At 38.9% G+C, this 12,548-nt stretch overlaps 1 protein-coding gene across 5 annotated transcripts in view; it reads left to right on the forward strand.

Annotated features, from left to right (window-relative positions):
* Window positions 1-7,828, forward strand: part of nek8 (NIMA-related kinase 8) — a 56,426-nt gene extending 48,598 nt beyond the window's left edge. For 4 of the 5 annotated variants that reach the window (XM_041198204.1, XM_041198206.1, XM_041198205.1 and 1 more), the window contains 3 exons: window positions 1,250-1,408; window positions 5,331-5,489; window positions 5,768-7,828. In XM_041198204.1, coding sequence (XP_041054138.1) covers window positions 1,250-1,408; window positions 5,331-5,489; window positions 5,768-5,796 — 347 coding nt within the window. In that variant the 3' untranslated portion in view covers window positions 5,797-7,828. The remainder of the gene's footprint in view (window positions 1-1,249; window positions 1,409-5,330; window positions 5,490-5,767) is intronic. The other variant, XR_005944280.1, reaches the window with a different exon arrangement.
* Window positions 7,829-12,548: the final 4,720 nt, after the last annotated feature.

Below are 12,548 nucleotides of genomic sequence, written 5' to 3' on the forward strand. Positions count from 1 at the left end.
TCAGCTCTGCTTCTGCCTATTTGACAATTTAACTTTGTTGCCAAACAAGATATCGAGCCAATCTAACCTGTAGGCAATCTAGGTATTGGTTTCCAGAATGCAAAACAATCAAGAAAAAGAGCAAGATTTCCATTTAAAGGGTGTCACAAAGGGCGTTCAGCCCATGAAGTACTTTTAAGTGGTCAATGTTGTAATGTAGAAAATGTTCTTTGTGCACAGCAAACAGCAATGTTAATAATGACTGTTCTAGATTGAGGAATAAATGTTGACCAGGACACTGGGTGAACTGCCCTGCTCTTCTGTGAAATAATGTCATGGGATAATTTACTTACACCTGAGAGGTCAAACAGGACCACGGTTTAAAGGCTCATCCAAAAGATGGTATCTCCGAAGGTGCAGCACTCCCATGGTACTGCACTGAAGTGTCAGCCTAGATTTTGTGTTAAGTCTGTGGACTTGAACCCACAAACTTCTGACTCAATATGCAGGTGTCCTATTGCTGAACCATGGCTAAATTCTATCCATAAGGGGATGCACATCTACATTGCATCATTTTATCTTGTACATTAAAATGTATACTTGCCTGTACTTATAAAAGGGTGCTAGACCTGGCTAATAATGAGCAATGGCACAAAAGATTCACTAGTAATTTATCTAGATGTCATACTTCACTTGTCAAACCTAATGACCGATGCCAAACAATCCGAAAATGCTAGGTATGTCTCAGCTGCAGCTTGAAACTGATGAACGCATTCTAGCTGTAGAAGTGCCTTGACCAAACAACAAATAAATTCTGTTTGACCCTAGATGTGTTTTTGTTTGATTTATATTTCTGTGAAGCACCTCATGATGTTTTTTTCTATATTAAAGGTACTGTACATTCAAGGTCTTATTTTAATGTCTCCCTGAAATTCCACAGAGCATAAACCTTTCCCCAACTAAGAACCCAGACCTATCCTAAAGCTGTTATAGAAGTCATTGCGAAGAGGTGTGCTAATGCAATGCACATTGACACTTCCCATTTCACCCTCTGGCATGTATTGCCTTAATCCAAATGGTGCCAACTTTTCACTTCACATTCTCCTCCTCCCACTTCATGTAAACTGATGGGTAGTTGATTCTACTAGCAAACATCTATCCTAAGTCACTTCTCTGTTGGTACACCACTGTGCTGTACCACCAGGCTGTCCAGCTTAGCCTTTTGCTAAGAATCATGAAAAAAAGATGACTGTCTCTTTGTTTATTTCAGAAGCTGGAGAATGTTATACGTTTGGCAGTAACCAACATGGACAACTAGGCACCAGCACACGCCATAATAATCGATTGCCATATTTGGTCTCTGACCTGCGTGGGGTAAAGGTTACCATGGTAGCTTGTGGTGATGCTTTCACAGTAGCGATTGGAGCAGGTATGTAGCAGTGGAATCAATTAAGGGATAATTAGCATTTTATTAAAATTCTAACCGATGCCAAATTGCAAATCCAATCATGTTGATCAAATTAATATTCAGTGATATGAACGATTAAATCACTCCCTTGGACTAATCCATTGTATTGCCAATGGACGTCCAATGGCAGCTTTTGAAAATCACACTAATTTGATAAAACCGTTCCCTTAAATATTTGAAGGTAGCCTTTGGGTGATTACATGACCCAGTGCAGAAAATAAACTACTTTTGATCAAAAACAAAAACAGAATTACCTGGAAAAACTCAGCAGGTCTGGCAGCATCGGCGGAGAAGAAAAGAGTTGACGTTTCGAGTCCTCATGACCCTTCGACAGAACTTCTTCTGTTCTTAATATTATGATTGTGCTGAACATTATGGTGCCTTTAACTGTAGGAATGCTATGCATTTATCTAATTAAAATCTGCCCTGTTTTATTGCTTCACACGCTAGTTAAAAGTAGAGTAATCAAACAGTTTCTGCCTAAGGTGCTGAAAATTACTCCAATACCTGATTCTTGGGACTAATTTTTATTATTTCGTGTACAGGAAAGATGGGTTTTTACTGTGTGTTTTCATTGCTGTGGAGAGAGATTGTTAACAACCTCTTGCTACTAATCATTTCCACACTGTTTGTTACCGCTGACTGAAGCACATAGGGAAGCCAAGAATGTCAGGACAAGAGATTATTTTCAAACTGGGAGATTTTTTTTTACCAATATAAAAAACTATAGATGGCATCCTAATGGTTCAGTGAGTAAATGTTCTATAGGATCTGGAATTGAGTGTTGCAGACCAGAAAAGCTGCAGCATCTCAGTTCTTGTCTTGTTCTGGACTAGATTTTTCTCAGCTGGAATTGCAACGAGAGCACTATAGCTGGCTTCAGCTGTTCTGTTTAGGAGGATTCCTGGTGCTGATCATGACCCAGTGGTTGCTGCATGAAAACCTGCTGGCATTAGAACCAGGATTGTCCCCTTTTGCAAAGAGACATTCCTGACCACAGAAGAATTTCTGACCTTGAGGACATTTGCATTTTAGGCCAATTCCCTGGTGTGAATTTGCTTAGAGGAGGGAAGTGGGGCAGAGATTTGCTTGAGCAGGCCTCGAAGGCTAACTGCAGGACTTACTGCATTTTTTTACGCTGACTGAGAATCTTCCTGAAGGGGATCAGTGGTTAGCTGGAGTAGGCCTCAAAAGCCTGGTGCAGTTTAGCATGCTGCCTGGTAAATTAGGGAAAACCTATATTTTTAATAAAACTATAGGTCAGTCATTCTGAAATCAGTGTGGGCTTTTTGGCTGCATAAATTAATGGTTCTCCTGCCGTTCATGGCAATGTTGGATTCCAGATGTGAAGTGCATTGTTACGGCACAAATGAAGATTAATATGTTGCATGACATATTTTTATCATTTTCATTATGTTGTAATACAGAACCATACAAGGATGGGCCTAATAGTTTTTCCCCAGTTACTACTAGTAGGAAACCTAGTGGAGAGAAGTGGGTAAGGCTGCTTAAGAAACTTCTGTCTCAAGTCCAGGAAGAGCAATATACATAGCTTATGGTATCCAACAGTAACCAATGCTGCTCCTCAGTGAGTGAAAAACCTTCAGGGAGCTGGGAGACGTGATGATTATAAGCCAAGTGAAAAACCTAGCCCTTGTCCTTCAAGATCAAAATTGAAGGCTCAATATTTTGCTGAGGTAATGGGTTGCTGCAAATGCCTATGGAAATGGAGCCAGGTACAAATCACTGACTTCAGAGGAGAAAGGCTAAGGGGAATAAATTGGTGTGGAAAAAAGAAATCAGTAGATTTCCATTCTGCAAGGTATGCAATTTATATTCCTGTGTCAATATAAATTTCTAATGGTATCCAACAGCAATCAATGCTGCTCTCAATTGAGTGAAAAACCTTAGTTTTAGATTTGTTTTTGGAAGTAATGACCAAAATGAATCCGTGCCAGGAATGATGTATTTGAAGCTGTATGACATAGAAGTTGATTGAAGCTAGGAACAAGTTGTCTTTCCTGTCAATACTATTTTTGCGGGACTTGCATTAAAAAATTACAGCAGCAAAACATGCCCTTTTGTCTAACCAGCATGTGTCGAGATTATCCTTGAGCAGTTGTCTTAGTAACATGTGCTCTCTTTCTTCCTATATCCCTTTACTCCTCTTTCTTTCAACCACCTAACTAACCTATTGTTAAATGTCAACGTGGTTAACTCTTCAGTCACTGAGATTGCATTCCACATCCTCTCAGCCTTCTATAAAAAATAAAATTTTTCTTGCTCTCAGTTCTAAATTGCTTGCATTTAATCTTCTCTCTGCCCTTGCTCGGACATTATCTACTACTCTCCCTCATGTTTTCGTAATTTTAACCACCTCTGTCAAATAATTGTTTAATTTAATCTACTCTAACGAAAATAGCCTCACGTTAATATTTTGATAATTTTATTTAGTACTAAGCAGCATCCATGTGAATCTGTGCACTATTACTTTCACATTTTTTTTAGTGGTGTGAAGCCCCAAGACTGCATACAACACTCCAGCTGTGGTCTTACTAAGATTTTATATAGATTCAACATTATTTCTTGATTTTTATATTCTATCCCTCTTGCTGTAAAACACACTATTCTATCAGCTTTTTAATGGCCTATCCACTTGAAGTGCTTTCAGTACCTTATGAACCTGTATCTCCAAATCTCCCTGTCCTTCTACATCACCCAGTTTTCCCCCATTCAAAGTACAATTGTTATTTATTTTTATATTTACATATACAGTCTTACATTCATCAACATTATATTTTGTTTGCCAGGTTTTTTTTTTGCCCACTCCACTGCCTTAACAATATCCCCATGCAGCTTCCTTAGGCCCTCAGAATATTTACTAAGCCTTTTTATAGCGTTGCCTACAAATTTGGATACTATCTCTCTTTCCCCCCCCCCCCACCCCAGCCCCAGCCCTAGCCCTATATCCAAGTCATTGATTCTTTGACATTGAATGGAGGCCCCAGATAAGTCAGTGAGACATCACTACCTACTTCCAGCTACTCTGAGAAATGGTCCTAACTTCACTCCCTCTTTCCTTCCAATGTTTTACTTAATTTGCTACCTGCTTGCTAATTCCACACTCTTCAGTATTGTTTAAATTTCCAATTTTGAAAGATGTGACTATAAAATAGTCTAATTGTTGTTTAATCCATATGTGACATGGATTATCTGGTCTCCAGTATTGTGCTTAAATGGCAGTTGCTTTTTTTTAAAACCAAGGTCACGCACTTTAGCTTAGAAAAGCTGCTCAGTGAGATTTTTTTTCTTTCTCTCTCTTGCCCTCTCACCTCCAATTTTCTCATATCCCTCTCTTGAAAACATCACTTTTTCCCGGGATACAATTCCGTGAGTACTTGCTGACTTATGGTATCTTGCCCAAGTGATCATCCTTCATTTGTGATCATTGACGGTGAAAGTCAGCAAGCTACATGACCTTCAGAGGCATCATGATTGGTCTTGATTCTGTTCACACCTGATGTCCACACACATGTACTTTTCAGCAGCAGTCACTAGGTACCAATAAGAAGCAGGACTTCCAACTGATACTATCTCCCCAGGCCTGGGGCACTGAAGCCAACTGAAGTTGCACCTAACTGATGCCCCAACTAAGATTAACTAAAGATGGAACTTGAGATCTTTCTGGTCCACATGGCATTGTATCACACTAGGCAGTACTATTAGCCACTGAACTATCAAGAGAGATCTCTCTAAGATTCACACATCTGAACTTAAACACCTCTGAGAATCTTATGGTTGTTTTGCAAAACTAGCACCCTAAGCATCAAAAATTAGGGTATTACTGCAGGGTGCCAAAAGCGTCTCCTTTTTATTTTAACAGAAGGTGAAGTGTATACCTGGGGAAAGGGTGCCAGAGGAAGACTGGGAAGGAAAGAAGAAGACACTGGGATACCTAAACAAGTGCAGCTGGTTGAAAGTAATCCTTATTTTGTTACCTCTGTCGCATGTTGTCATGGAAACACATTGCTGGCAGTAAAACGTAAGACATCTACTTACAATTTTTAATTATTTTAAATATCTGCTGTGGTTCTATAGCTCTCAATTAAGTATGCTTTCTGTAAACATTTTGTTAGTGGTTGACAAGCAAAGTTAACACATAATCATATCCAAGAGTATAATTAATTTGAAAGTGAAACAAAAATTAACAGTTTTAAGCAAAAGAGTATTGTTAACATTGGTATATAGTGGGAAATTATGTACTGTAAATAGTAAACAGGCGTGTTCAAATGCTGCTTCCTCTTGTATTTTACACTCTAGCTTTGGGCGATGAATCCATTCCAAGATGACCTGAAATATTCAGCTTGAAGCTGGTGTTTTTGCTCTGGATCAGAGAATGACTGGAACTAGACAAAACTGGAAGAAAAGATGACCAACCTGAAAGAATGGTCTTGCTTCTTCAGCAGCACTCTAGGTGCTTTTTTTGTATAATTACCACGGCATGACTGGTATTGTTGGCTTTGGGAATAGGCATCGAATAACCAAGTATTCCCATATCTTCACATTCTGTTTTGATACTGAAATTCCATACTACAATATAAGTATGTGTAATTTCCTAATACATGTGCTATTGCTATACTTTGCTAAATGGTTCTTTAATGAGACAGTTAAGACCACAGAATGCCTGGTTGTCACATGCAGAACTTTGCCATTAATGCGTTAATATATCCCAGCATTAGGAAACTTTTCTGCGAGTTGGGCCTCCTCTATTAATTCCTTTGGTATTAGCAGTAAACTAAGACGCGGAGTTAAATGCAACCAGATTTGTGGTTTGTTAGCAGTGCCAGGTATTCAGTCCAGTAATGAGCATGATGACATGTAACATAGGACCAGAGAAAGTAGCTGCAAGTTAAATTTTGTGCAGACATTTGTAATTTTCTACAGCTTATTATGACATTTTCTGGGACCTGGTCCAGGGTGTTTTTTGGTATTTATTTGGGTAGAAAATCAAATGGGTTTCACAGCTGCCACTGAAAGTCACCAGTAAATTAGTTTGTTCAAATGGCTCATGTTAGCCTTCACAGTTCGTACTTGAAAGGTGCTCTGTGATGGTAGAATGCTCCCCATCAACAGTATTAAAGACAGACGCTCCAAGAGTTCAGTGACTTGAACAATTTAATGGACAGAATTTAATTGGATTTAAATAAAGCTGATTTGCTTCCATTTCTGGATATAGTGAAATCAGACTTGTAACCATTCACTTGTTTCCCACCGCCATATTACTTGAAGACACAGATTCACATTCAGTGTAATATCACAGGTGCGTTTTGATGTAGTGGCCATTTTGTCCTGTATGAACCCAGGCAGTGAGCATTAGCAGGCTATTTGACTATGGAAAGTATTAATACCAATCATGACTGCACCCACTGTCCTCTCTTGTACTTCCCAGCTGGGGTGACTGATTAGTGAGCAGGAACAGGAGCCACTGTTGATTTTTTTCCTCCCTTTTGGGAGCACTGAGAGCAATTGCTTTCCTCTGAGTAAAAAAAATCTCCACATTGGAGCACCTTCTGGTTCAGTGGTTCACTGAACCACTGAAAGATGTTGGCCCTTTAAAAATCATGTAAGGAGTTTTCCTTCTGAGTATTCGGTTGTAATCCTGATTAACCGATGCAATATGCAGTATTTTAATTTCTTTGTACAGTGACCAGATGCCTAGTTGCCACTGAACAAAATCTGTTCTGTTTAGTTATTCTGCACATGCAATAGGATTATTAAAAATCATCAGGTTTGTACCATTGAGGGCTCATATCCTCATTTAAAATTTAGCTCATTGGGTCTGTACAAGTGGCAGAAGCTTCAGCCATGCTACCATATTAGAAATCTTGGAAGCTCATACACTGTATCACATTTGCTTGTTGTAATTCTTTGCCTGTTGTATTTTCCAGAAATGCACTTTAATGCACAAGAACATCAATCTATTTGTAGTCCATTTTAGTCTGACAGGAAATTACATCGAGAATAATGGATACCTGTGAGTGAGTTACAAGACTATAACCCAATCAAGGAATGTGATAAACATCTCTGAACACTATCTGAATACTTAATTTTAGGTTACTGTTTTGTAATTCAGTCCCTGGTGTCTATACTTTTGCATAAAATACACATTGAGGATGGAGTTCAAGCTTTAAATGTTTCATTATGCTGGGTCTCTGTAATCAATGCTAATTTTCAGTTGCTCTTATATCCTCTAAATTCGGATTCTATGGTACCAGTGTAGAGGACTGCTATGAGGCTACAGAAAATGGATTTAACCGTGTAAATGCTGGGAAACAGCTCATGGACATGGAAATCTGAATTAAAACAGATAATCTCAGTTTATGTTCTTGAAAGATGTTCTTTTGTAATGGTGTCATCATGCATTTTATGAGAAGACATAAAATGTGGCAAACTACAAGATGATTTGAGAAACACTGACTAAGAAATTGGGCTGTCTAATGCCTATTTTCCAGGTGATAAGTGGGCTTGTAAGGCCCAAAATGGTGAGCAAACACTGAGCAGTTAAAAGCATAACAGTGCATTATGGCGATTTAGCTAATCTCCTGAATCCCAAACTGTACAATATGAAGGGGCACTCTCCTTTTTGTTCCTTGTAATTTTCAAATCCTCAATTTTTAAAAATTTTCCTTTGAAGGAGTGGGTCCCACCAGATGCTGAAATGTGTAGAAACCATTCACCCTGTTCTAAAAGTTTGAGTGCAAAACCACTGAGATATCCACAAAGGCACTCGATATGAGGCGTGCACATTATTCTCCCTCTGAGGGGTGCTCTGACTTATCAGACTTACCAAATCCAGACAGTTTAGCCACAAGTTGGCAACAGCCAAGTTTTAAATATTCCCTAGCAAGGATAATGCTGTTATTTAATCAGCTGAAACCTTGCTTCCTACCAGCTCAAAGCACTGAAGCCCTGATAGATTATGAGCTGAAAATATTTTACAAAAAATATAGTCCACTGTAATACAACATAATCAAGCATGTTGTTGGCAGAAAAACAGATGCTGGAAGATAATTTAGCAAGCAACTGACTGCAGTGATTTTTTTTTCCATTGTGTTAAGATTTCAGAATCACTGGTCCTGGAAAGATGAAGCACTATGGACAATTATGTAGGAGGCATAAAAGAAAGACATGCATTTAAGAACATAAAATCTCAAGAAATAGGAACAGGAGTAGGCTCTAAAAGCCCTTTGAACCTGTTCTGGCATTCATAAGATCATGGCTGATCTGATTGTGGTTTTAACTCCACTTTCCTGTCTGCCCCCCATAATCCTTGACTCCCTTGTCAGTCAGAAAATCTACCTAACTCAGTCTTGAGTATATTCAATGACCCAGCCTCCACTGCTCACTGGGGGAGAGAATTCCAAACACAAACGACCCTCTGAGAGAAGAAATTCATACTTACCTCAGTCTTAAATGGGACACCCCTTATTTTTAATCTGTGCCCCTAGTCCTAGATTCCCATATGAGAGGAACCATCCACTCAGCATCTACCCTGTCAAGCCCCCTCAATCTTCTAAGTTTCAATGAGATCACCTCTTGTTCTCTAAACTCCAATGAGTATAGGCCCAACCTGCTCAATCTTCCTTCCTAAAATAATCCCCTCATCCCAGGAATCAGCCTAGTGAATCTTCTCTAAACTGCCTCCAATGCAATTATGTCCTTCCTTAAGTAAGGTGACCAAAACTGTACACAGTTCTCTAGGTGCAGTCTCACCAATGCCCTGTACAGTTGTAGAAGGACTTCCCTACTTCTATACTCCATCCCCCTTTCAATAAAGGCCAATGTTCTATTTGCCATGCTAGTTACTTGCTTTACCTGCGTGCTGGTGTTTTGTGATTGATGTACAAGGACACCCAGATTCCTTTGTACTGCAGCATTCTGTAGTCTCTTTTCATTTAAATAATATTTTGATTTTCTATTTTTCTTACCTTAGTGGACAACCTAACATTTTCCCCACATTATACTCTGTCTGCCAATTTTGCTCACCCACTTAACTTATCTATATCCTTTTGCAGACTCCTCCTCACAACTTGCTTTCCTACCTATCTTCTGTTGTCAGCAAATTCGACTACAATGTAGTCTGTTTCTTCATCCAAGTCATTAATATAAATCGTAAATAGTTGAGGCCCCAGCACTGATCCCTGTGCCACTCCACTAGTTGGTTTGCCATCCTGAAAATGACTCATTTATCCCAACTTTCATCCAGTTCTCTATGCATGCTAATATATCACCCCAACACCATAAGTTCTTATCTTGTGTAATAACTTGTTATGTGGCACCTTATTGAATGCCTTTTGGAAATCCAAATATATTACATCTAGTGTTTCCCATTTATTGGTCCTGCTTTTTTCATACTCAAAGATCTCTAGTAAATTTGTTAAACATTATTTCCTTTTCACAAAACCATGTTAACTGTGCCTAATAGAATTATGATTTCTAAATACTCTGCTACTACCTCTTTTTAATAATGGATTTCCTAACTGGTCAGTAATTTTTTCCTTTCTGTTTCCCTATGTAGCACCTTTTGTGACCTCAGAATGCCCCAAAGCATTTCACAGCCAATTAAGTACATTTTGAACTGTTTCTCCTGCCAAAGGAAATGTGGCAGCTAGTATGCGCAGAGTAATAACTCTGCACCAGCAATGTGAATGATAAAGACCATGTAATCTGTTTCAGTGATGCTAGTCGAGGGATAAGTATTGACCAGAACAACAGAGAGAACTCCCCCACTCTTCTTTAAAATCGTGCCATGGGGTCTTTTACATTAACCTAAGAGGGAAGAAAGGGCCTTTATTGTCTCCTTCGACAGTGCAGCAGTCTCTCTCAGTATTGCACTTGAGTGTAACCCTAGATTTTCTGATTGTCCTTGGAATGGGACTCAAACCCACAACCAGCTCCAATCAAAAGGCTCATAACCTGCACGAGTTACACTCAAATCGTTCATAAATGTTAGCATATCTTTGAGATTGAATTTTCCAAGATAAATTCACTGTCACCTGTTTGTTAAGCTATTGTATTTATTTATTTTTCCATATAGGCTTTTCTTATGCAATGGATAACACAACGTAAAATAGGTAAAAGAATAATCAATAGTGACATAAGAGCTGATAATTAAGTGCTTTGCAATTTATTTTTTGATAGTGAATTACTGGCATAAGAAATTAATTGACATGTATTGCAGTCACTAATAATTACCAACGTGGTACAGAATTTCTGCAGTCTTTATTGGGTCAAAAAATGTGATGGAGCTCCTGTAATAACAAATCCACTGCTCAAAGTGGAACTGAGTCATATGGACTGAGATGATCTTGAGGTTGATTCTGGGTCTGTGCTGAGTTAAACGATCTCTGCGTAGAAGTGGCAGTAGCTTGTAACTGAACTGGCCTCAGCCCTGTATGTTGGGGGAGGGCAGAAAATCAGCATTTGATTGCTATCAAGTGAACCCTCTACAGAAAGTGTGTCAATGTGAACAAGACAGTCAGGGTTGTGATATCCTTGACAAAATCAGAATTACCTGGAAAAACTCAGCAGGTCTGGCAGCATCGGCTGAGAAGAAAAGATTGGGCTAGTAATTTAAAGGCCCAGGCTAATTCTCTGGGAACTTGAGTTCAAATCCCATCACAGCAGCTGGTGGAATTTAAATTCAATTAATAAATAGTTGCAAAAACCCCATCTGATTAACTAATGCCCTTTAGGGAAGGAAATCCCTAAACCTTACCCAGTCTGACATACATGTGACTCCAGATCCACAGCATTGTTTTGGATTTCCAGCATCCGCAGTTTTATGTTTTTATCTCTTTGTGATATCCTTGGATGGTTGACTTCCCTATTAGCATTCACTATTTAGCATTTCCCAGGAAAAAAGCTGAAGGAACTGAAGGGATACTGGTGCCTCCTCCCCATGGGAACGTACCCGAGAATTTTGTTGCCTTCAGGAAAGAAGCCAAGAAAATTGGAAGAATAATGAAGGTGAAAAAGTGTGATGGGACTTCTCCTAAGACTGATTTATTGACTAGCAAAAGGAAAGCTGAAAATTCTCTTCATGCTAATGGTATTGGAAGGTATGAGTACATCCCATTATTCAGGAATGGGTTCCTGTTATTTGCAAATAAGTCAGATAGTCATTTTTGACAGCACACACTCATACTTAGAATTTTCAATCCTCAAAACAGATGCTTAATGTAACCATATCATTTTTTGGCATTTCCTAAGGGGTTTCCCTGCCAAAATAAACAAGCAGGCTTGCCTCGTTGTTATTTCCAGTATATTCCTACAACTTAGAGAAGCAGTCAGAGGATACTGCAGTCATTTTAGACACTGCCAATTTTTTTTTTGTTTTCCTTTACATAAAACTTGGCTGGAGTGAATATTAACAGAAGATATTCTTAATCATGACTTGAAGAATTGGACTTGCCAAGAATTTCTTTTGGAAAAATTCATTTTTATATAAGTTATGGATGTCATAAAAATTGGGCTGACTTAACTACTTTTTAAAAGTTTGGGTTGTCTGTGGTTCAATTTATGAGATTAAAATCATAACAAAACCTGCACAAAGCACCTTAAACGATCTTTGCTTCATAAGTGGGTTCCTGAACACTGAATTGCTTTTGAAGAAAACCTTAAAGGCACATTGATACCAGTGACGACACACTGTACCTAGATCGTAGAATGGTTATAGCACAGAAGGAGGCTATTCGGTCCATCATGTCTGTGCTAGTCCTCTGAAGGAGCAATTCAACTCCTGTGACTCCTCTGCCTTTTCCCTGTAGCCCTGCAATTTTTTTCCTTTTCAGATAATGATACATTTCCCTTTTGAATGCCTTAATTGAACTTGCCTCCACCACACTCTCAGACAGTGCATTCCAGATCCAAACCACTTGCTGGGCGAAAATGTTTTTCTTGATGTCGCCATTGCTTCTTTTGCCAATTAGCTTAAATCTGTGCCCTCTAGTACTAGATCCTTCCACCAACGGGAATAGTTCTTTCCCATCTGCTGTACAGACCCCCTCATGATTTTTAATAGCTCCATGAAATCTCCTCT

Source organism: Carcharodon carcharias, chromosome 10 (assembly GCF_017639515.1).
Source record: "Carcharodon carcharias isolate sCarCar2 chromosome 10, sCarCar2.pri, whole genome shotgun sequence".
Taxonomy (NCBI): domain Eukaryota; kingdom Metazoa; phylum Chordata; class Chondrichthyes; order Lamniformes; family Lamnidae; genus Carcharodon; species Carcharodon carcharias.